At 39.4% G+C, this 26,472-nt stretch overlaps 2 protein-coding genes across 2 annotated transcripts in view; one reads left to right on the top strand and one right to left on the bottom strand.

Annotated features, from left to right (window-relative positions):
* Window positions 1–78: 78 nt before the first annotated feature.
* On the bottom strand, window positions 79–25,329 carry ZNF565 (zinc finger protein 565). Its single transcript, XM_006217029.4, has 5 exons — window positions 24,980–25,329; window positions 14,703–14,775; window positions 10,808–10,934; window positions 10,068–10,163; window positions 79–4,032 (listed from the first exon to the last, which is right to left on the bottom strand). The coding sequence occupies exons 2-5, from the start codon at window positions 14,709–14,711 to the stop codon at window positions 2,762–2,764; spliced, it is 1,503 nt and encodes a 500-aa protein (XP_006217091.2). The 5' UTR covers window positions 14,712–14,775; window positions 24,980–25,329; the 3' UTR covers window positions 79–2,761.
* LOC107034823 (uncharacterized) overlaps window positions 24,981–26,472 on the top strand; it is a 94,170-nt gene continuing 92,678 nt past the window's right edge. Inside the window, exon 1 of the mRNA XM_072968704.1 lies at window positions 24,981–25,180. The gene's annotated coding sequence lies outside the window, so the exon portion shown is untranslated. The remainder of the gene's footprint in view (window positions 25,181–26,472) is intronic.

The following is a 26,472-nucleotide window of genomic DNA, read 5'->3' as shown; positions in this document are numbered from 1 at the left end:
AGCTCTTTTAAGTAAGAAAAATATGACTACCTCAATATTAAATGAATAAAGGATATGAACTTACAATGAACTTATTCAATTCACAGTATTTATTGAGCACCTACTATATTTTAGGTACCATGCTGAAAGCAACACCAATGGTCAACAAATACGTGAACAAATCAATCAAAGGAATGCAAGTGAAAACAAAAACAACTTTTCACCCATCAAACAGTGATGTTTTCTCAAGGTTAGATGAATGTGGTGCTTTGGGATCTCTTCTAAAGTGGGCAGACACTCAGATGCATAATCTTCCTGAAGGCACTTGAGCAATGTGTATAAAATGGCTTAAAATGTATGTTTATCTAAAAAATGTCCAACCAGGAGAATGAAGCAGTCCTAGTGACCCAACTGTGGTTTGCAAATACCATTTTGGAAAGTACCAAAATTCCAAAAGGAAAGAGGACTCCTTGGAAAATGGCTACTTCAAGGTGGGAGGTAGGAAATGAACAAGATGAGCCTGGAACATCCTGTTGTGGCAGACAGTGATCAGACTAGGGGGGGTCATATCAAAAGGACACAGGAGTGGGGAGGGTATAGCTTAGTGGTAGAGCACATGCTTAGCATACACAAGGTCCTGGGTTCAATCTCCAGTAGCTCCATTAAAAAAAAAAAAGTTAAAAGAACAGAGGAGCCAACTGGAAGAGGATGCCACATACTAAGCATGGAACAATTCGAGCATCAGTGAATGTACAGCTTAAACGGACTTAAACATACTGCACATGCTTCACACACACAGTCCCCCAAACTCACTGGTTACCATGCTAGAATGCTCGGGTACCAAGTCATTATTTTGCAAACCAATAAAGAGAAAGAAGCAGCATTTATCCTGCTTTTCCTTATTGTAACATGGGTAACCAAAGAGTAGTTGAAAGAAGTTTTTCTTCATAAAAATATTTGTTAATAAAGGAAGAGATAATATATCATTTTGCAATCCCTAATAAACAGATTTATCAATTGAACATCAATGGCTGCTAACACCATAACAAAGACATCTGAATAGTATGTCTCTCAGTGTTAACAACAACAAAAAAGTTGATCGTGCCTCTAGATAATGACCAACTTATAAGATATACCAAGGGAAGAGGAGCAGGTTAAACTACCCGAGGGGATGTAGCCAGCAAAAACGAAGCTCTGAGAAACTCTACAAGGCAAACAAACTAGTCTCTTCAAAAAATTGCCAGTGGGGGAAAAAAATGGATGAAAGAGAATGCATAGATTGAGACTTAAGAAACATTAACAAGCAACTGCAATTTGTGGACATTTGGATCCTGAAACCTTCTTAAAAAATTGACATTTAATAAACAATTAGTAATTGGAACACTGGCTGTCAGATATGTAATGGCATTAAGGCAGTATTGTCAATTTTTTAAAGGTGGGAACGTCTTTTCTAAAGTTGTGATATATTTTACAGGTATATACAAATTTTTATAGATGAAATGATGTATCTGGGGTTTACTTCAAAAATAACACGGAGGTTGGGGAGTGGCTGGAAATACAGATAAAAGAAGCCTGGCCATGAGCTGATAAATTATTGAAGCCAGTCACGAGGCCCTGGGGTACACTGTATGATTCTGTAAGAATAGAAAGTTTTTTAAAAGTGTACATATTTTGATCTAACATTTTCACATTTAGAAATTCATCTTAAAGATACAGCACACATATACAAAATAATATATGGGTAAGGATATTTATTATAGGATTGTTTGAAAGAGCAAAAATACTAAGTTACTGGCAATGAGTAGGTGCTGGAGATCTGTATTTGTAGAACAAAGGCCCTACCTTCAGTCCTTGGGTTCTGACAAGAGTTTAGCTTTGGCTACACTGATCTGGTTTTGAGATGCAGAATTCACCGCTGTTCATTTCTAGTTTGTAATTTTAGTTTTGCTTCTCTTGAGATGTAGTTATATTTGGAGGTGGTTTTAGATTTCTAAATGGGCAGATTTCTTTTTGCTACTCTTTTGTTAATTTCTAATCTTCAAAATTTATAACATTAAAAATTTTTTTTTTAATGTTTTAAAAATGAAGACCTTCTCATGATAATGACACTTTACTACTGTTCTTCAGAATGAATCATCCTAACAAGGCTTTTTGATATTTGATACATTCATAAGGCTCTCCTCTCACACACATGCCTTAAGTTTATTACTACTTAAATATTAGTATAAAGTAATACTGTTATTGACAGTAACTAGTATTTATTGAGCATAGGCTTTATATAAAATATCTGGCAGTCCTCGTGAAAACTCTGTTAGGTAGGTATAATTATTACTGCTTAAAAATAAGTAAACTGAGGAACAAAGACATTGCGTAATTTGCCCAATGCTATACAGTCAGTAGTTGGCGGAAGTGAGATAATGTTAAGTAAGGTGTATGGCAAAAGGCACATTCACAAAATATTTTAAGAGGGTCATTTTCTATTGGGAGTTCTCAGAAGTTTAACACACTTTGAGTAGTAACAGGAGGCTTTTCTATATTCATATTACTTTTTTTTTTCCATATAAACTCTCTGATGCTTAGTAAACAGTGAGTGTGAGGCAAAAAAAATTCCCACATTTATTGAATTCTCTTCTGCGTTCATCAAGGTTATCTGATGTTCCATAACGGAAGGGACAAATGAAGGTTCTCTGCCAATAATCACATTACATTACGCGTTATCTAATACTGAGTCAGGCGTGGATTCCATATGAAGGCTTTCCCACACCCCGAACATCAAGGCTTTCTAACCAGTATGAATTCTGTAGTGTTCAATGAGCTGTGAGCCAAGGATAAAGGCCTGCCCACAATCTCTACATTCATAAGGTTTGATACCGGGATGAATTCTCTGATGTTCTGTAAGTTGTGAACTACGAATAAAGGCCATTCCACATTCCCTACACTGATAGGGTTTCTCACAGGTATGGATTCGCTGATGGTGAGTCAGCTGTGAAACCCGAATAAAGGCTTTCCCACATTCCTTACATTCGTAGGGCTTGTCACCTGTATGAATTCTCTGATGCTGAATAAGGTATGAACTACGACTAAAGGCCTTCCCACAGTCCTTACATTCGTAGGGTCTGTCACCAGTGTGAACTCTCTGATGTCGTGTAAGCTGTGCGTGCTGTCGGAAGGCCTTCCCGCATTCCTTACATTCGTAAGGTTTCTCCCCAGAATGAATTCTCTGATGTCGTGTAACTTCTGAGCTATGAATAAAGCCCTTTCCACATTCCTTACATTCATAGGGTTTCTCCCCAGTATGAATCCTCTGATGGACAGTAAGCTGTGAATGCTGTCTAAAGGCCTTCCCACATTCCTGACACTGATAGGGTCTAGCCCCTGTGTGAATTCTCCGATGAACAGTAAGTTGTGAACCACGAATAAAAGCCTTGCCGCAGTCTTTGCATACATAGGGTTTCTCACCTGTATGAGTTCTACGGTGCAGAATAAGTTGCGAGTGCTGTCTGAAGGCCTTTCCGCATTCTTTACACTCATAGGGTTTGACTCCCGTATGAAGTCTCTGATGCAGAATGAGTTCTGAAGTGCGACCAAAGGCCTTCCCACAGTCCTTACAGTCATAAGGTTTCTCACCTGTATGAATTCGCTGATGTTGAACGAGGTGGGAGGTACGACTAAAGGCCTTCCCGCAGTCTTTGCATTCAAAGGGCTTTTCACCAGTGTGAGTTTTCTGATGTTGAGTAAGGTGTGAGCCACGGCTGAAGGCTTTCCCGCATTCATGACATTCTGTCAGCTTCTCGCCGGTCTCGTTGCTGTGCCGTAGTGGGAGGGACATATGATGCTCAAAAGTGGGCATGTTCTCATAGGCAATTTTCACTTGGTTGAAACAGCACTCATGATTTACTTGTTGTCTTTCAAACTGGCCTCTGTATGCCCAGTCATCTCTGAAACTGGAGCCCTCAAAATCACAGCATTTAAAGTCTTCCATTAGCTCCCAATTGAATGACTCTACTTCAAAGATATCTTTTTGTAGAAATTTCTCACACTTGGACTCCAAATCTAGAGGGAAAAAAAATTACATGCAACTTGTTCTCTTTTAAGAGAAATAAAGAAATTCTACAGCAGATTAGAGAGACAAAGTGAAAATTATAACCACAATAGATGAATTGCTTGTGTAGGTCTCAAATATTGCCGTACAACTTCTAAAAGCCCACAAAAGCACAAATATGATGGCTCAAATGGTGCCAGAAAGGAGAAAGAAAACAAGTTAAGCCAGTGGTTCTTTTTTTTTTTGGTTAGGGGAGGTAATTAGGTTTATTTATTTATTCTTAGAGGGGGTACTGGGGATTGAACCCAGGAACTCGTGCATGCTAAGCATGTGCTCTACCACTGAGCTACACCCTCCCCAAGCCAGTGGTTCTCAATTAGGAGAGATCAGAATCATCCAGGGAGCCTTTTAACAAAACAAATGTCCAAGAACCACCCCACACTGAGTCAGAATGTACAAGAAGAGGGCCAAGGCATGTGTGTACAGACATTTCTACATACATATTTTAAAAGTAATACATGCATTTTAATTGAGGTAAGATTCACATAAGATTTCCCATTTGATCATTTTAAAGTATACAGCTCAGTGGTCTGCCGTACATTCCCAGTGTCCCGCAGTCGTCGCCACTGTCTAGTTCCAGAACACTCTCATCACCCCAGACGGAAACCTGGCCGCCCATTAAGCCGCCACTCCCCACTCCCTCCCGCCCCTGGCAATCACCAGTGGCAGAGAACCACTAATTCTGTGTCTCTGAATTTGCCTGTACAGGGCATTTCATATAAATAAGGCATCTATATTTTTAACACTTTGATGCTGCTGCCAATCAAAATAAAAATCTCTTTTTCACAGCCTCCCCATCGCACTTCAGATAAATCCTAATTCAATGCCACGGTTCACAGGTTCTTGGAAAAGAGGGTCCCCTGCTTGTCTCTGTTGTCACTCTGTCGCTCTAGCTCAACCAAGGACAGTGCATCTTCATTGGGAGCACTTTCCCCTTTCCTCCCCATGTAACGAACCACAGGCCTCCTCTGAGCATCTAGAATCAATCTAGGTCTTTTTCATCTCAGGCTGCTCATCAGCCTCTTCCGTCTATCAGGAATCCTGCCCGGGGCTCTTTGTACAGCTGCTTTTCTCTTCAGGTCTCCGGTTAAAACTCGCACTTTCACAACAGCTCTCAGACTGACAACCCTAAGTGTACACCTGGATTCTCTCTCCCACATCATGTGTCCTATTGTCATAACACTTCTCTCAGTTGCACTTAGAGTTCCATTTACTTACTCATCTGTTGATTTGTTTGGTTTCTTATCTCCCTGATGGCAGAAATAATGCCTTTCTCACTAGCCATGGTCACCAAACCCTAGCACACAGTAGGCTTTTAATAATGGATTGTTAGATGAATAAATATTGGATTCTAAAGACAGACCAACGCAACACAATAAAAAGGCCAGAAATAGACAAAAGTTTATATGGAAACTGAATGTATTATAAGGGTGGTATCTCATAGGAGAAAAGGACAGTTTTTTTCCCTCCCTTTCCTTTACTGAAGTACAGTCAGTTAACAATGTGTCAATTTCTGGTGTACAGCACAGTGTCCCATTCCCTCACATACACACACACACACATATACCTATCTTCATTTTCATATTCTTTTTCATTCAAGGCCACTATAAGATACTGAATATAGTTCCTTGTGCTATACAGAAGAAATTTGTTTATTAATTTATTTTTATAGATAACGGTTATCATTTGCAAGTCTCAAACTCCCAGATTTATCCCTTCCCACCCCTTTCCCCTGGTAACCATAAGATTGTTTACTATGTCTGCGAGTCTGTTTCTGTTTTGTAGATGAGTTCATTAATGTCCTGTTTTTTTACTTTTTTTGGGGGGGGCGTAATTTATTTATTTTAGAGAAGGTACAGGGAATCGAACCCAGCACCTTGTGCATGCTAAGCATGCAGCTTTACCACTTGAGCTACACCCTTCCCCCCTCTATTTTTACTTTTAGATTCCACATATGAGTGATATCATATGGTATTTTTCTTTCTCTTTCTGGCTTACTTCACTTAGAATGAAGTGAAAGTCCATCCATGTTGCTGCAAATGGCATTTTATTCTTTTTTATCGCTGAGTAGTATTGAGAAAAGGATAGTTTTTATAATAAATAATTTGGGACAACTAGATAGTCATTTGGAAAAAAATAAAATTGGATTCGTATGTTATACTACCATATACCAGAATAAACTCTGAATAGAGTTTTAATGTTAAAATAAAATAGAAACCAGACAAACACTATAAGGAAACATGTAGATTACTAGGTTATTTTTAATAATAATCATCTAATTACTAGATTATAAACTAGGTTTAGGGAAGCCTTCTAACAATGAAACAATGACTCAAAATCCAAAAGCACCAAAAGAAAAGACTGATCAATCCCACTGTGTAAAGGTGAAAAACAAAACAAAAAACGTGCAATGTCAACAAAAAACACCAAAGGCAAAGTCAAAAGACAAATGACAGAGAAAGAATTTGAAACTTATATCACAGATAATGGGATGATATTCACAGTATATAAAAGGCTCTTAAAAACTGAGAAATGTCCTCAAAAAGTTAAACATACAATTACCAGCTGATCCAGCAATTTCATTCCTAGTATATACCCAGAAGAAGTGAAAACGGGGACTCAGATACTTATACAGCAATGCTCAGAGCAGCCAAAAGGTAGAAAGAACCCAAGTATCTATCAACAGAGGAATGAATAAGCAAAATGTGGTACATACATGCAATGGGATGTTACTCAGCCTTTAGAAGTAATGAAATTCTGATAAACGCTACAACATGGATGAAACTTGAAGATACTATGCTAAGTGAAAGGAGTTGGATACACAAGTGCATGACTACATTTACACGAGGTACCTAGAATTGTTAAGTTCATAGAGACGTAAAGAAAAGAGGTTACCAGGGACAGGAGGGAGGGGGAAATGGAGAGTTACTGTTTAATGGGTACAGAGTTACTGTTTGGGAGGATGAATAAGTTCTGGAAATGGACAGTGATGATGGCTGCACAACACTGAATGTAATTAACGCCAGTGAATTGTATACTTAAAAATAGTCAAACAGGTAAATTTTATGTAATGTTCATCACAAGTTTTAAAAATCTAATTTTAAAAGTCCCCCACTCTCCCACCAAGAACTACAAGGACTTAGAAAACACACCAACCAAATATTCTGTGAATGATCCTAATACTTGTTTTGGAATAAACAGTAATGGGCCTACTAGCAACAAAATAAAGGAAGTTCAGTGGAGTCATACTATATACAGTAAAGTCTTCAGGTCTGTCTTTGCTCAGAAAAAGACATTCAAAGATACTATTTTCACACCATTATCCAATACAAGAAACCAGGTGTCCTTTGAGGAATAGCAGGAAGGATGTAACACAAGCCTAGAAAATGTTAAGTACCAGAAAATAAGGAAGTAGTCAAAAAAGGATGAGGGCATGCCAAAAGAACCCAGGAGCCAACCTGTAGGTGTTCTCAATGGCCAAAGCTTGAACAATATGAACAACAAAATAAGCAATGATAAATTTGGACTGTAATTCATAGAATATAAAAATAAATAAATAGTCCATACTGATAGAAACAAATCACAATAAATGGTCAGCCCTTTCTTACAGAAGGATTCCAGTTAATAAATGTAGAAGCAATAAGGGACATAGAAAATCAAAACTAGGCAGCACTGTTGTATTAACTATTACAGATAAGATCCACCAGTGGATGCTAAAACCAGTGGGCAAAATGAGGAGAAATGGTATATCTATATAGTCTCAAAGTATTTCCCTCCAAGATACAATTACAATTGGAAAAGGGAGAAACATGAGAGACACCTTAACCAAGGTGATCAAGGTTAACACTACCAGTAATAAGCCATATCAACCCCAGGTAAACCCTGATGTGATGCCCAGAGAAGGATACAACATCACTTCTGTGGTATTCCTGCCAAAGATGCAGAATCTCCATCTAATTGTGAGAAACTATCAGGCAAGTGAGAGACAGTCTCCAAAAAAGTACTCATCAAAAGGTTCAAGGTCATGAAAGGAACCATCACAGATGGGAGGATGCTAAGGAGACACAACAACTAAATCCAGTGTGGGATCCTGGACTGGATCCCGGGATAGAAGAAAGACACTGGGGAAAACCCAATAATATTCTAATGAGATCTGTAGATTAGTTATTAACAGTGTGCCAGTGTTAATTTCCTGTTTTTGATAACTGTACGATGGTTATGTAAAATGTTTACCTTTGGAAGCTGAGTGAAGAGTACATGGGAATTCTCCGTAATAATTTTGTAAATTTTCTATAAACCTAAAATTGTTTCAAAATAAAAATATTTCTTAAAAAACTTCACTAAAAAGAAAGAAATTCTATTTCAGTCTTGAGGTGGGAAGAGAAATACAGGTTTAAGCATGTTTCTTAAAGTCAAAGACTATTCTATTATAAAGCAATAGGAAGTACAACTTCAAAATTGCTTGAGGGTAGAAAAGGTAAGAAGAATTAGGAACAGAAAATGTAAAATAAAATGGCAGGATCAAAACACATTAATTATCACAATAAATGAGAATGGATTAAATTCTATTTAAGTCAAGGAATCTCAGCTTGATTAAGAAAGGCAACTAATTCTGATTACAATGGACACATTTAAAATGGCAATCACTTTTTTAAAAGGATAAGCAAAGATACATCATAATTTTTTAAACACACACAAACAGGGCATTTGATATTAATATCAGAAAAAAATAGAATTCAAGGTTAAAAGCACTAAGTGTGAAAATGAAGGATGGATTGTACTGGTAAGAACACAATTTGAAACAAGGATCTATTTTTCACCTTTATAAAAATGTAAAACGTAGCAAAATACATAACACAAGAAACAGCTCTCAGATTTGATAGCACAAGTACAGAGAAAGTTAAAAGGATAAGCAGACTCTAAATCATATCATCAACAGGGTTATAAAAAGGTGAGCACCCCATCCAAAGAACACTAGTTTTAAATATATGTGGAACATTTTCCAGAACTGGAACAACTTGACTTGTTGACAACACTGGAAGAGAAAAGGCAATGGAATGAGTTCTTCTTTGGGCTACACTGAACTCCATACTCAGTAAAAATATCCTGCCTATCCAAGAAAGAAGGCAGGATAAAGACATTTTCATGTGATCGAAAACAGAGAATTCTGTCAACAGCAGACCCACACAAAAGGAACACTTAAGGGTGTTCTTCAGATAGAGAAAAAAATGATCCCAGATGAAAATAAATGACAACAATACAGAGAAGTCAGGAGGGGGTAACTGATAACTACGTATTCAAAGGCTCTAATTTGGTCCAGCAAGTGCCAATTACTGACACTTGCTAACATTTGGTGGTCAATATTGCCTGCATTGTACTGGGCATTTTCACATATTAAGTCATACAAGAGGCACAATAACTGTACATGGAAGGCACTATTTTTATCCCATTTGCAGAGGAGAAAACTGAAGCACAGAGAATTTAAGAAATTTACCTAAACTCACAGATCTAGTAAGTGGCAGAGCCTCGATGTGAACTCAGAAAATCTGATTCCAGAGTCTTCCCTCAGCCACCACACATCCTCACCTCTCAAAAGTTAAGAGAGTAAATGAATTAGGTAAAGTGAGAAGCTGTTTTAAGAAAATAAGTATTTTTTAAAGGAATGAAGACACTTGTAGAAAAAAAGGATCCAAAGCCCAGGTAAAACGGCTGCGACTGGGGAAGAAGGGGGCACATCTCTGTTTGAAAGGGGAGGAAAATATGAGAGAAGAACAGAGAGGAATTAATGGGGATGAGGGCAAGGTTCCCTTGGAAGCTGATGTTTGCAAGGTCTTTGCTTTTCATGTCTTCATGTCTCAGGCTTTTATTCCTCAGTTTTTGGAAGGGCTTTAAAGAGAGTTTCCTGACAACAACTCAGGTTACTGCTATGAGTTGACTGACTCGCTGGCTGTTATTCCCAATGACCTCCCGCCATTGCCTCACTCACCCGGGCACCATGGTCCTGTCATGTCGTTTGCAATCAACCAGGGTTCCTTCCCTTGCTCCAGTAAGGAGATGACATCGGGCTTAGAGATGGAAAGTCCTGTTTATAGGAAAAGAAATGGGGCATGAACGTGCTGTTCCAAAATTCAAACCCAGTCCTTTGGTCACCAAGGAAGAGAGACAAGTACATGAAGGAAGGTGTGAAGGTTGTCCAAAGGATGGGAAATGGCGGTGCCAATGGAACTACCCATTTCCGCTTCCACAAAGCACAAAACAGTTCCCTTGGAAACAGAGAGCAGAAACCTAGCCAGAAACTTTAAGTCTCCCTAGAAATTCACCATGAAGCAACCAGAAATTTTATTTTTCATTTGCCCTCTCCATCCCCCTAAGCCATTCCTCGCTATTCCTGGCCCTGCTCCGTGCCCGGCTCTGTGCTTCAGACAGCTTACCTGTAAGGATTGTATTACTCTGGCCCTGTCATTTCTCACTGGGTTTGGTAGATGGAAAGCATCAGTAGGAGGTCAGCGGGCAGGAAGAGACAAGAGTTCAGGACATCTCTTAACCCTCTCACCCCCCTACTGGCCCAGGCCCCCTGGTTGCTAGGGCTGCTGCCAGCTGGCCCTTCGTGACTCCAGCTCTCACCCCCTTCCGGTGGTAGTGCTTCCTCCTTTTACCCCTTCCACCCAAAGGTAGCCCCTGGGGGCTTTGTTTCCTGGCTGCTCCTGTATTATACAACGTCCTTACCTAGTGAGACCAAGTTACCGAAGTTCTCCAAAGTCACATCCCTGTACAAGTCCCTCTGGGCGGGTTCTAGGCACTTCCATTCTTCCTGAGAGAACTCTACGGCCACATCCCTGAAGGTCACCAATCCCTGAAACAACCCGTGAATTACTAGTAAACGAAATGACTTTTATTTTTTAAATTTGTTACAAAAAGTTTTCAGAATACACAAAGTACAGAGCATAGTCTCACAACCCCCATGAATCCAACACTGTGCTTCAACAGTTTAACAAGACTTAGCAGATCTGCAAATGTTAACCACCGTATATAAAAACAGATAAAAAACAAATTTATTCCGTAGAGCACAGGGAATTATATTCAATATCTTATAATAACCTTAATGAAAAAGAATATGAAAATGAATATATGTATATACATATGCATGACTGGGATATTATGCTGTACATCAGAAACTGACATGTTGTAACTGACTATACTTCAATTAAAAAAAAAGACTTTGCAAATCTTGTTTCATTTCTTCCTGTTTTTTGCTCCTGGTGTATTTTGAGGAAAATCCCACATATCAAACATTGTACTATTTTACCCACAAATACTTTAGTATCTAACAGATTCGACTTTTTAAAAAAGCCATAATAACCAGAATATTATTATCATACTTAACATAATTAACAATAATTTCCTAATAACCAGATCAAGTTTCAAACTTGAGAAAATCCCAATTTTCTCAAAAGAGATTTTTTTTTTTTTACAGTTGGTTTGTTCAGATCAGGATTCAAACAAAATCCACACCTCGCACTTAGTTGATAGATTTCCTCAAGTCTCTCAAATCTCTAACAGCCCCCACAGACCCTTTAACACACACGCACACAGTTGGACCCAGAGAGACAAGCAAATATGTTAGCAAATGCTTTGGGAAGTGGGACATATACCAGCTGCGATGTGAACCCATGACCCTCACTTAAAGCTGGCATCCTAGAAGAGCTAGTCCCTCAGTGAAATGGTGGGTTCCAACAAAAACCTGGCTGGAAAAGAGGGACAAGGAACCTGCTGCACTCCAGTTACAAAAAAAAGGATTATCACTGATGATAGTACCATCACTACCAATAACCTCGCCTCTGCCAGTCTATAACGAAAGGCCTACTCTCAAGTAAGTCTGGAATTCAAAGTAACATCATTCATGCAGTTGGGGGAAACCCCAGGAGAAAAATTAAAGTGTGCTGAATTTGAGAACACTCCTAGGTGCAAAACCTCTCTGAAGAACGGCATCATCTCTACCAGCTCCCTAAGGACTACTACATGTTAAGTCAACTAAGATAATTTAATGGGAAAAGATTAGTCTTTTTAACAAATAGTGCTGGGACAAGTGGCTATCCATATGCAAAGAAGGTGGACCCCACCTCAAGCCATATATAAAAATTAACTCAAAATAGATCATAGATCTAAATGTAAAAGCTAAAACCATAAAACTCTTAGAAGAAAACATAGGAGTATAACTTCATGACCTTGCTCAGGCAATGGTTTCTCAGGTATGGCACCAACACAAAAAAGAACTAAAAGATAAATTAAACTTCATCAAAATTAAAAACTTTTGTGCTACAAATAACTCCATCAAGAAAGTGAAAATCCAACCCACAAAACTGGGAGAAAATATTTGCAAATTGTATACTTGGTAAGGGGCTTGAATCCAGAGATATATAAAGAACTTTTATGACTCAATAATAAGAAGACAACCCAATTATAAACTAGGCAAAAAATCTGAAGAGACATTTCTCCAAAGTAGATATACAAATGGCCAATAAACATATGAAAGGATGCTCAGCATCACTAATCAAATCACTAATGCAAGTCAAAACCACCATAAGATGCCACTTCATACCCATTAGGATGGCTATTATCAAAAAAACAAAATAACACATAGTGATGAAGATGAGGAGAAACTGGAAGGAACCCTCTTACACTGCTGGTAGGAATGTAAAATGAGGCAGCCACTCTGGAAAACAGTTTTGACAGTTCTTCAAAATGTTAAACATAAAGTTATCATGTTACCCAGAAATTCCACTCCCAGGCATAGAGAAGTGAAAACATATGTCCACCTAAAAACACCGTTATACGCCAATGTTCATAGCAGCGTTATTCATGACAGCCAAAAACGGAACAACTCAAATGTCCATAGACTTATAAAATGATGAACAAAATGTGGTCTATACGTATCCACGGTATATTGATTGGTATAAAAATGAACGAAGTACTGATACATGCTAACACATGGATGAAGCTTGAAAACATTATGCTAAGTAAAAAAAAAAAAATCACACACAAAAGATCAAATAGTGTATGATTCCCTTTACATGAAAAGTACAGAATCAGCAAATCCATAAAGTCAGGAAATAAATTAGTGGTTGCCAGCAGATGAGGAGAGGGATTTGGGAGTGACAGTTAATGCAAACAGGATTTTTTTTGGGTGGTGATGTAAATGTTCTAAAATGGATTGTGCTGATGGTTGTTGCACAACTCTGCAAATACACTAAAAACCACTGAACTATACACCTATATGGGTGAATTTCATTGTCTGTGAATTATATATACACAATAAATAAAGCTTTTAAAGTTACTGAGGACCTCAAAGAACTTTTGTGAATGCTGGTTATATCTATCAACATATACCATATTAGAAATTAAAAGTGATAAATTTAAAAAATATTAATTTATTTGATAACCAATAATAAACCTGTTATATAGTAACATAAATAATATACATTTTATGAAAAATAACATCAAAATAAAGAAGAATTTAGTAGCATTGTTTTACATTCTTGCAAATCTCTTTAATGACAGGCTGAATGAAAGTTAGATTTTCACAACTTTGGTGTTCAATCTGCTGGGATAACACATGTCATGTAGCTTTTGGGAAACTCCACTATACACTGTTTAGAGGTGAGTGAAAAAGGCAGATAACATGTTAATATTATTATAAAAGTAATTCTGACCCCCAGACTTCCTGAAAGGATCTCAAAGTCTTCCTATATCACACTTTAAGACCTGCTGATCGAGTGTTATACAATTTAACGTGAATGATTTGAAAACACATTGTGTTGAGTGAAAAAAATCTGGTAAAAAATATAAAGTGTAATAACTGTACATCGAATTTAAAAACAGAAAACTCAACAGTATACTGTTTAGTATGCATTCATATATGGTAAAAGTACTGTAAGACTCAAAGTACCAACAGACAAAATTAAAAGCAGTCATTAACACTGGCAAGAATGGTAATGCGATATGGGAAGGGTTGTGGGAAGGTGTAAAGGTGGCTTAGATGGTATGTTAATCTGGGTGATGAGTATATCAATACTCATTTTATTATTCTTTATACCATATATACGTCATAGATTTTTTTTGTTTATATTCTTTGATAGTGTGAAATGTTTTACGATTTTTAAAGAGGGGGTGACATTTAAAAATAGAAGAGAAAAGGAAACTACCTGGGTTAATGGAAAAGATCAAAGTTATCTTATCTGCAGCTCTGTTCAACCATGGTTCTTATAAAGGTGGCTCTTATATTTCTCTCAGGAGAACATATTTCTGGTGGGGAGGGTATAGCTCAGTGGTAGAGTGTGTGATTAGCATGCACAAGGTGCTGGGTTTAATCCCCAGTACCTCTATTAAAAAAGAACATATTTCTGCTTCATCCGTGCTGTGCTAAGAGCACTGAGCACATATGTGGAAACCGTTGGAGAAGAGAGGGCCACCAAGGGCGGTGGGGCACCATCCCTCATTCCCTGGAATAGAGGAACTGGGAGCAGGTTACTGAATGGGGCTTAGCAAGACAGGGAAGTTTCAGGATAAAGAACACAAATGTTGATAAGACGTTATTTCAAGGATGGAGGAAATTTCAACTCACCTGGGTCATGGCTTTTAGAACTACCTAACCTGCTTGGATTTCTTGAGCTTCTTCTCTTGAACAAGGCAGAGTCCTGAAAAAGCAGAGTTGGGGGAGAAGGGACAGATCTCTTATAAACCAGCTTGCCTCAGCACGCCTAAATAGATGAGCTTAAAACAACTATACCTCCAGTGTCCCCGCTCTGCTCCCTCTCCCCTCCCCTTGTCCCAACACATGACACCAATGTGTTCATGACCTTCAGAGTTAACAAAACCCAGCCCCTCTCCAAACCCTAGGGAACTGAAAGATGGCTCCAAGGCAGGGATGTGCTCCAGCACTGACACAAGAATCCAAGCACCTCAGCAGGAGGGATTCTGGCCTGGATAGCCCCCAATTTGTTGATGGTAATCTATACCCTAGACGGGGCCTGGACAGCTCCTACCTGTTCCAAGCAGGCCTTCCTTTGCAGCTGCAACAGGAAGGATCACAACTCAGATTCACTCAGACTTAAGGACGAGGACAGTGCCTACAGGCTAGGAGCACAGCATATGTGTGCAGGCCAAACCTGGCTGAAACGACATCCTTAAATAAAGTCTTCCAGCTTCTCTGGGCTCAACTGGCAAAACCTCTTGGGCACCTCTACTTGCCTCTTCGAAGTCCAAAAAGGGGCCAGGCTGTCCATACCAGAGGCTCCATCAAAGCCCCTCGCTGTACTCACCAGACAGGAGCAAGAAAACCACAGTAATGCAGGCATCTTACAAGCATACCTGCACATCCAGAGTACTGATCCAAGGGGAAACTTGATTTCTGGAAGCCTCATGGCCCTAAACTCTTTACTTTCCTTCTAAGGCCCCCACTGCTGCTTCCCTGCAGAACAGCACTTCCTCACTGGCTGGCAGCTGCTGAGGCTGGAGTTGTGTGGAGTTCGGCCTACCTCAAGGTAATGAGAACTCAGGAGTTTTAAGGAGGGCAGTAAGGCTGGTTCTAGTTAGAGGTGCAAGCAGCTTCCCATGGTGGGGGGTCAGAAGGAAGACTAGTTTAATCATTGGGGGGTGGTGTCAAGGAAAATTTCCTCTACATTATAGAATTCGATTTGAGATCTAAAAATCAGAGAATTTAAACAGAAAAGGGAGAGAAAAGCATTCTGAGCACAGTGAAGAGCAGTGGCAAAAACAGAGGACTAAAAGTATACGGTGGATTTGGAGAGAAGAGAGTAAGTGGGAATGACTTGTCGAGTTTAGGGAAAGGTCTAAACCGTGCTGTCCAACAGAACTTCCTGTGATAGTGAAACTCTCTTTATCCGGTACTGTCAATTACATAGCCATGAGCCACATGTGGCTACTAAGCATTTGCAGTGTGGCCAGTATGACCGAGGAACTGAATTTTTAATTTAACTTTAATTAATTTAAATTTAATTAACTCTAAAATCTAGAGAAAGAAAATGCTGATGACACTAAGGGTTGGAAAACGAATATGTATGAATGAAATTAGCAACTATGAGGGAAAAGACCAGGTCTCATCATCTCTGTAACTGGCACCTGCCACAGTAACTGAAGGATAAAGGTGAGCAACGAATACTGACTGAATACATTTGAATTTGGTTTTCACCCATTAATGAATGGAAGGCCACTGAAGAATTTAAAGAAGGAAGTGACAGGGCCCATATGGCCAGGTTATTTTATTGGGGAGGAGTGGAACTGGAGTCAGGGAGATCAGCTGAATGGTGCTTATACTTTCCCAAGTCAACAAAGGGCCTAAGCCAGGACAGTGACAGTGGAAATGAGGAGGAAGAGGATGAATTCAAGGTGCAGAGAAGTAAAATCAACAGGCTCTGGCATCTAACTGGATATGGACACAGAGAAAGAAAGAGGAGTCAGGATTCTCTCACATTTACTGAGTTCCTACCTCAACTGGCATGGTTCTATGTGTAAGGAAGTTAACAAATCCAGTCCCTGTCCCAGTGGGCGCTCACGTTCTAATGGAAAGAGACAATAACAAATATTGATATAGTAACGCTGATATTCCTATTTATACGTCAAGTGGCCAAAGTCTCATGGAGAAAAAAGATTAAGGGGATGGGGAGCATTGGGGGAGTGGAGGGCAGCCTGAGAAGGCTTTTCATTGGGAAGGTGATGTGTAAGCACAGACAGAATGGAGGGTGTGAGCTACACAGGTGTCAGCCAAGGGAACAATAACTACAAGGTCCTCGGTCCTCAAGGCAAGAACAGGCTTTCTTTGACGACAAAGTGGAAGGAGACTAGAGAGGCTGGAATGGGGTTTGCAGGAAAAAGAGGGTCAATGAGGGAGATGGAAGGTGGGTCACAGGGGGCTTGTCGGCCATTGTGAGAACTTTGGTAAAAACTCTTGAGTAAGACAGGAAGACACTGAAACATTTTAAGCCAAGGAATGGCATAATCTGATTTACCTTTAAAGGGATCACTCAAGGGAAATGGACTAGGAGGACAAGGGGGAAGCAGGGAGCCCAGTGAGGTTACTGCAGGAATCCTGGCAAGGGGTGAGGAGGGCTCGCATTAGGGTGGGATGGTGGCAGGGGAGGTAACACGAGCCAATCAGATTCTAGATATTCTCTGAAGGTAGAGTTGACAGGATTTGCTGATTTTAGGTATAAAAGAAAAAAAAGAGGACAAGAGGATGCTAAGGTTTTTGGCTTGAGCGACTAGAAATATGAAGCTGCCATTTTTTAACACAATGGACTGTGAGAGCAGCAGATCTGGATGGACCAATTATGAGTTCTGTTTCACCTTAATACTTGAGATGATTATTATACATCCAAGTGGAAGTGCCAAGTGTCCATTAGACATTTGATCCTGGAGTTCAGGGGAAAGTCCAAATGTAGGAATGTAAAAGTGGAAGTTACTGATGTACAGCTGATAATTAAAGCTCTGATACTAGATAAGACTGCCCACAGAGTGAGTGAAGGTAAGGAAGAGGAGAGGTCCAAGACCTGAGCCTGGGGGTCTCCAGTGAGAAAAGGATACCAAGAAGGAAGGTGAGGACAACAGTCAGGTGCTACTGAAAGGTCGAGTGGTATGCGGAATGAGAACTGTCTGCTGGATCTGGCATTAGAGATCCTTAGAAGTCTTGACGAAAGCTGACTCTCTAGAGCAGAGGACACAAAAGCTTGGCTGGAGTGGGTTCAATAGATTATGGAAGAAAAGGAAGTGGAGACAGAACAGCCAGTCCTTTCAAAGAGTTTTGCTGAAAAGAAGAGAGAAATGGAGCTAGAAGTGGATACGGAATCCAGGTAGGGTTATTTTGAGTGTGGGAGAAATTACAGCGTGTTTTATAGTGATGGAGAAAAATGAGTAAGGCAGGGACACAGGAGACAACTGCACAGGAGCAGAGATCTTGAGTAGGAGGGAGCGGATGGGATCCAGCACCCAACTGAACTGACGCTGAATTGGGAGCTGAATTACAGAACTTCAGATAGTTAGTTCATCCCTAGGGAAGGCCTAGTACCGAGGTACAGGAATGAGCCCCAGGATTCTAGTGTGTGGTGCCATTCATATACATTTACATGTAGTTTTATTCTTATAGCCACCCTGTCAGTTAAATAAAGTTGACTTTATTCCCCACATTATACAGAAGAGGAGCTAAAATACTTGAGAGGTTATGAGATTCACCCAAGGCCACACTGGGTGGGACAAGAACCTAAGTGTTCTATTTTACTGCCCAGGGAAGTTTCCATCAGAGTAAATTGCCTCCCTGTGGTTACTGCCATCAATGGGGGAAGGAACAATAAATCCCTAAATAGAAAGGGGCCAATTAAGAGAGTCAGGGGTTAACGGGAGAAAGAAAATGGAACCTTTCGTAAGTGCTTTGCCACAGGACACAATTCTGACAAGTAGTAATTTCTTCTAAGAATTATTAGACAAGAAGGAACCAGATGTGTTAGAAATCGGGGAGGGGGGGAGCCTAAAAGAACATCTCAGAATTCAGAGGGAAAAAGACACAGAAGAAATGAAATCCGAAAATAAAGGTCAGTGATATGGAAGAGAGATTCAGAAGCCCTAAAACATGTATCAAAGTGGAGAATAAAACAGAACAGCTGCAGGAAAACAAGGAAGAAAAGTGAATAAAAGAAGATTTTCCGGAGGAAATTAAATACTTGAATCTTTAAATTCAAAAGAATCCATGAGCGCTTATAAAAATTCACAAAGGGCCACCCTTAAAGGCATCCTGGTAACGATCCTGAAATTCTTCGTTACTCTGAAATGTCCATGGATTATTCAGAACTCATCATACAACACCAGGCGTGTTCCCTTTGGAGGCTTTGTGTTCTTTCTGGAATGCTCCTCTAGACAGCTACAGAGCTCACTTTCTCCCTTCATGAAGATTTCCTCTGAAACGTCACCTCTATGACCGAACTATTAAAATATTACCCTTTGCCATCCACTCTAGCCTTCTCTGCTTTCTTTTTCCTTATAGCACTCAGTGCTACTAAACATTACATTATGTATTTGCTTGTCAATTATTTGACTCTTCCCACTAAACTTCAAAGCAGAGATCTTGCTGGTTTTGTTCATTATTAGTCCCTCAGGACATAAAATACTGCATGGGAGGCACTCAAACTCTGCAATGAATGTACAAGATCACAACGAAAACTTTAAGAATTTATCAAAGTAGCAATTTCTCACCCTATTTCTTGTGGTCGTAAGTCAAAAAGTTCTAATTTGATAAACAGTTAATATAAAAATTAAATTGCTGTAGAAGTATTTCAAACAAATATAATATAGTTATATTTTGTGGGCACATAACATACAAGGCAGAAAATTAAAAAGAAAAAACAAATCTACTTGAGAAGATTTAAGAAATTCTACCCCCAAATACTAAAATCAAAATGAAAGGCAAATGATAAAATGGGGAAAAAAATGTCTTTAACTCACAGATAAATGACAAAAATACTTATTGGATAGTGCTTTTCAAATTAAATTTTCAGGAAAAAAGCAGTGATTTTAGATAAATGAGCAAAGGATATGCATGGGTCATTCACTAGATAATAAAGTGGCTTATCAACCAATCAAGAGTTTCTAAACTTCACTGGGGAGGGTGTAGCTCAAGTGGTAGAGCGCATGCTTAGTATGCACAAGGTCCTGGGTTCAATCCCTGGCACCTCTTCTAAAAATAAATAAACCTAATTACCTCCCCCTGCCCCACAAAAAATATTAAAAAAAAAAGAAATATTGATTTTAAAACAAGTTTTTAAACTTCACTAGTAATGAAGGGAATGCATGTTAAAGCAATAAGGAAAAAACATTTTACAGTTACCAGTTTGGCAAAGATTAAAAAGATATGATGACACTTCACAATAGCATGATGTGAGGAAACAGACACATATAGTAGACTAGAGCTGGCACATACTTGCAACCAGGCAACTTAGCAGAAATTAAACCTTGTATATCCTCTGATGAAGTAATTCTGTATCTGAGACTGTATCTAAAAGGTGAGTATGGGGAATGCAATGGAGATAGTTGACGATGGAAACAACATGGAGAGAATTTAAATATTCTACAGAAGGTCAGTGATACGTGATAAATAAACGATAACATATTCACACTTGCCGTAAAAAGAATGATACCTATCTTTGTCAATGTTAAGATGTTAAACAAGCAACTCTGGGTGAATAAGGTAGGTAATAAAATGGTATGTGTAGTGTAAACTTATTTTTATAGGAAAAATATATATATGCATGTGTGTATGCACAGAAAGTGGACTGAAAGGATTTTCAATTAAATTTTTAGATTTGTCTCTAGGTGTACAATTATGGGGGAATCTTTATTTTTCTATATTTTCAAGTTTTACCTTAAGCATATGTTTTACAATCATAAATAATACAAGTAACCCCATCCTCCTGGGTGGGGATAGATTATAAAAGGAAGTATAAATGGAGTGATATGAGGAACAGTGAGGTGCCTTTGGGAACTTGAATGCTGAAGGAGCTTGATTTTCTCCATGGTTCTAGAGCCTTTGAGGAGTGTGTTCTCAAATAATAACTTAAAGTTCCTAACTTCCCACCAAGGAGGTGAGTTTTCATACAAAAGGCTTCCTGTGTCCTTGGTCTCCTCACTCACTTGTGCACGCACCTCTTGTCAACCTCTCTCCACCATTCAAGATGTCTCCTTGCTCCAGAAATAAATCACACCTAATTTACAGAAGCAGAAGCAACTTCCTACACACTGAAGAAGAAAGAGGTCTTAGCCAGTGTGGTAGACACCGCTGATTTCATTACTAACGTTTCGCCATTGTGCTGTCTGTCTTTCCTTTTGGACATTTTCCAGCCCCCTGCAGTTAGGCAGAACCGTAAACTGGTTCTGACCAATGGGAACATGAGCTGCGGTGATGGGTGTTACTTCAGCCTCAGGTACTGGAAAGACTGCACAATTCTCTAATCTTTGTTAGAGGAGGCTGTACCTGTCAGATGGTACAGCTCAGGACAATGGAGTCTCCTTTGGGCTGGGACCCTGCCTATGCTGATGCACACTGGACACAGCATGAGGGAGAAATAAAAAGTTATTTTGTAAACCTCTGAGACTCAGGAGTGTTTTTCTACCACAACATAAGATACTACTTCACACTCAATAGGATGGTTATTATTTTAAAAAGCAGAAAATAACAAGAGTTGGCAAGGATGCAGAGAACTCTTGTGCACTGCCAGTGGGAATGTAAAATAGGGAAGTTGTGGAAAACGGTATGGTGATTCCTCAAAAAAGTAAACATATCATGTGATCCAGCAATTCAATTTCTGGATATATACCCAAAAGGGAAAACATGGACTTGAACAGATATTTGTAAACCCATGTTCATAGCAGCATTATTCACAGTAGACAAAAGATGTTAGTAACCCAAGTGTTCATTGATACCAGTAAATAGAATGTAGTAATACATGTACAATGGAAAATTATTCAGACTTAAAAAGGAAGGAAATTCTGACCCATGCTACAACATGGATGAATCTTGAAGATATAATGCTAAGTGAAATAAGTCAATCACAAAAGGACAAGTATTGCATGATTCCAATTATATGAAGTATCTAGAAAGTCTAATTCAGAGATAAAAAAAGCATAATGGTGGTTTCAAGGGGCTGGAGGAAGGGGAGGAAAAGGGAGTTACTGTTTAATGGGTATAGTTTCAGGGTTTTAAAAATTCTTTTAAAAATATTTATTTTTATTTACCTTTAATTAAAAACAATTTTGTTGGGGGGGAGTTAATTAGGTTTGTTTATTTATGTCTAATGGAGGTACTGGGGATTGAACCCAGGACCTTGTACACGCTAGGGACGAGCTCTACCACTGAGCTATATCCTCCTCCACTGAGTTTTAGATTCTGAAGATGAAAAAAGTTCTGGAGATGAATGATGGTAATGGCTGCACAACAATGTCAATGGACTTGATGCTACTGAACAGCGTAGATAAAATGGTAAATTTTGTTATGTATATTTAATCATAAAAACCTCCAACAAACTGAGATTGGTTACCTACAATGGGTGATTGAGAACAGTGTGGAAAGAATGAGGAAATGGGATTGGGAGAGAAGGAATGACGGAGGAGTTACTGAGTACTGATCTAATTCTGACTTTCAGAAATATGTTAATGTCTCACATACTCAAAAAATAATTAAAATCAACCAGGATGTTGAACCTATGTATATTATAAATGAGTAACATTATCATACAGAAAGATGTAAAAAAACTGTATTTTTCATTTTTGGGGGGCTGTATTTTTTACTATGAACTGTAAGATTAAAGACAAAATGAACTGTATGTGTATTTGGGTTAGCAATTCTTAAACTACTTTCTACTCAAGACTGAGCAAATAAAAATATTGTAGTTAATGACAGCCAAGTTTTTCACTGTCAGAGAGAGGAGTTACAGAAAAGGAGATGGAGAAGGCTAGAAGAACCCAGTTCAAATGATTGAACTGGAATTGGAGATATCATATAAAATCACAGATTATCTATACAGGTATACATACATAGATACAGATGTGTCGGTACAGATGCATATATGTCACGTCTGGTCAAGTCAATTGGCAATTACATCCCAGTAGCAATGAGCACATCTAATCTTGGTTTCTAGATACAATTTTCTAATAAAAGGAGTCAATGATCCCTGGGCAATTTGCTGATTCCAGGACTGGGGCTGAAAAGGTATAGTATCAAACTGGAACCTCCTGTGATTCAAGAAAATAAAGAAGTACTAAAAAAAAAAAGTAAATAAAGGGGACACACTGAAAGGACATAGGAGTCAACCCGAAGGGATTCCCAATGGCCAAATTTGGGACAATTTGAGCAATAAAATACTTAGCAGTAATGGATTATAATCTATAGTATGTAAAAAAATTCAGACTATATTTACGTAATTTAGTAAATAAATGGGGAGAAGGTAAATCTATTTCTGAAAGGATTCTAATAAGTGTAGACGGAATAACAGACACCAAAACAAAATCACCATTTGGCAAATATCTGGTAATAAATTCTCAGGCAAGAATTATCAATGGATAATTGTGGAACTAGGATAAGAAACAATATATCTATAGAGACTTAAAATATCTCTCCATAAGACACATTAATTATAATAGAGTGATTTTGCAATGGAGAAACCTGGCAAATTAAAGTTAACACCACTAACAATGACACAAATTGATCTAATGGGTCTCCCAATTAGATGCACTAACACATCGCTTTTAGGGTATTCGGCCCTCAACTGCATAATCTGAATTTAATTATGAGTAAGTATCAGACAATCTCAAATTGGGGAACATTCTACATTGCAGAATTTACAAAATAAATGACCACTTCTCTTCAAGAGTGTCAAGCTCATGAAAGACAAAGATTAACTGTGCCAGATCAAAGAAGGTTAAGGAGAGTTACCAACTAACTGCAGCACATGATCCTGGACTGTATCCTTGTCTAGAAAAAGGACACTAAAGGACATTGATGAAATTGGAATAAGGTTTGTAGATTAGTTATTAATATTGTATCAGTGTTAATCTCTTGGTTTTGATCAAGTACTGTGATTATGTAAGATGGTAACATATGAAGAAGTTGGGTTAAGAGTATTTGGGAATTCTACTTTCGCAACAGTTTTAAGTCTAAAGCTAATTCAAGATGAAAACTCTGAAAAATTTTGGATAAACATTAGGTGTGCTGGGAGCATGGAGGGTATGAGCCTTTCAATTCACCTCCAGGGCACCCAGTAATTTACTCCTATGGCAAATACTGGAGAGGGGGTGGGGTGGTGTCTTTGTTAGGCAAGAAGTTTCAGAAGAAGGAAAGAAAAGCACGTTAAGAAATAACAAACCCAAAATGAAGTCATTTGCCCTTACAACAGCAAACTGAAACTTAATTCCAGTTTCAGTCTCTCTCAAGAATGCGGTTTTTAAACTAACAATGTGAAATTTCTTGATTAGCATTAGTGAGGTAATCTGCATGATAAGACCCCTGCCATTTCCTTCCTCTAAAAGAAGATATCCAGGCCTAAAACAATCCTTTCTTTTCTTTTGCTAATAATTTCCTTGCCCCACTCTCCTAATTCCTACAAAAACCTCCCATTTTGTACAACTCTTTGGAGTGAGTACCTCTCTACTTGCTGGACAGGATGTTGCCTGATTCATGAATTGTTGAATAAAGCCAATTAATCTTCAAATTTATTTGGCTGAATTTTTTGCTTTTTTAAAACACACATCACGAAAAACAATACTGATTTCAGGGAAAGAAGAAAACGTGATGCACGGGGGACTTGACTTTTGGATGTTCGACAGCAATTCTTTCCTTCTCCTCCCAACATATCTCTTGGAGAAGAGTCAAAAAAAAAAAAAAAAAGTAATCATGTGGGACCAAGGCATTTTCAAACGATTATCGCCCAATCCTCCCACACCAGGGAGGAAAGGTAGAGAAAACGACATTATGCCCAAGCCAGGTGTTACAGGAAAAGGGTGAGGTTATCACTGTCCAAGGCCACAATATGCCAGAGCACTTAAGTCACAGGCACCTCACACCCACACTTGGGGCTGCGCAAATGGTCAGTGTCACATAAACATAACCACATATCCACTTTTAAGACACATAAGGATACAATCACACAATCATAGACACCTCCACACCCTTATACACAGTCACAGTCTCACACCTACTAAGGCACACACACACAATCTGCTCACCACCATGACACAACAAAGACACATTCAGAATCGCGCATCCTCAGCCCGCTCCCGCCAAAGCGCACAAACCCAAGGCTCTGGACACGCCCCGTCCCCGCCCCGGACTCCCAGACCCCTCACCTTCTGCCTCCCCTTGGTCGCGTCCGGGTCTCTGCGGAATTAACGATCTCGCCACGACGTCAAGAGAGACGTAACGCTGGGCCGCCGTGAACTCTGGGAAATGTAGTCCTGGGCCAGACCAGCCACGGACAAGATGGCGTTCTCTTACTTCAGGGTCTGGTCTTGGCCCGTTTGACACTGCCCTCGAGAAATTTCAAAGAGGTGAGTACCCGCTTCAAACCTCCTACCAGGCTTGGGATGATCTTCCTCCAAGGCAGGACTCCTCACCCCAAGAGCCTCATAATCACGGGAAGAGGCCGCCAAATTCGCGTGGGAGACAGGATGTCGACCGGCAAAGCCTTAAGGGAAATGTAGTCCAAGGCCGGAAAAAGGCGTGGCTGTTGATAGAAGGTAATCAGATACCAGCCTGGGCTTGGCCACTGTGACCATGCGGGCCGCGTCGCGGAGATTTCTGGGAGTGCTCGCTCGGCCTCAGAGTGCGCAGGCGCAGCGCACCGAGTGGACATTTTGGTCTTTGTCCGCGGGTCAGTCCGGCCCCTGGGTCCACGTGGCGCGAAAATAGGAGGTGGGATGTGGGCGTCTTGGGCTGATGGGGTCGGGGAGGTTGAAGGGGAGGATTCCGGATCTATTGGGGTGCGGCGTGAAGGTCGGGAGTGGGTTTAAGAGCTTCTGGCCTACGTGTCGGGTGGGGGTGGGGGCCTCTAAGGAGGGTTCGAGCGTGCGTGACCCAGAGTTTGACCGCAAGTTTGACCGGATGTTTTAAGATTTTTGAGTGAGAAACTGTGGATGCAGGGTTGTGTATGATTGCGTCTGAGAGAGAGATGTAGGAGACCAGCGTTGAGATAATAACATCCGAGCCGCCCTTCCCTTGTCGAAAGTGCTGGTAATAACGGTGCCATCTTCCTGAAACATCTAATTTTCTTGCAGATTTGAAGGAGGTTAAAAGCTAAGTGGTAAATAATTTAAAGATGGACAGTTATATAAAAGCGCATTTTAAAAATTGGGATAGAATACCAATCACTGTGATTTTTTTTTTTTAACAAGCAAGAATATTTCAAATGAACTTTTTGTTAGGGGTAGCCAGCCTCAAACAATATCAAATATCCTGATCTTTAGGCTACTTTAATAGGGCTGCTATTAAGTCGTGGGGTAAACAGCAGCGTTACACTTTGAGAAGCAGTGTTATATAGCATAGAAAGCCGAGAGTTAGGGAGTCAAGGGTTTGGGGTTCTATATTAGACAGTTACCCTTGTTCTATTAAAAAAAAAAAACTTGGTTCTTGCAATGTTTATCCATGAATCTGGACTAGATTTTCGGTGACCTAACTCCTAGATGCATCGAAGTGTTCCCAGGTTGTATGGATTTTGTGAAGTAACGAGGATAGTTTTTTCTAAGGAATCTACGTATAGTCATCCTTCACATTTTATGTAAGAGTTAAATAATTGGGTACCGAATCAGTAGCTATAAATCAGTAACCTTTAAATAGACAAACA

This window comes from Vicugna pacos, chromosome 9, assembly GCF_048564905.1.
Source record: "Vicugna pacos chromosome 9, VicPac4, whole genome shotgun sequence".
NCBI classification, from domain to species: domain Eukaryota; kingdom Metazoa; phylum Chordata; class Mammalia; order Artiodactyla; family Camelidae; genus Vicugna; species Vicugna pacos.
Note: the sequence above shows the minus strand (reverse complement) of the source record. Positions and strands in the feature narration are given on the sequence as shown.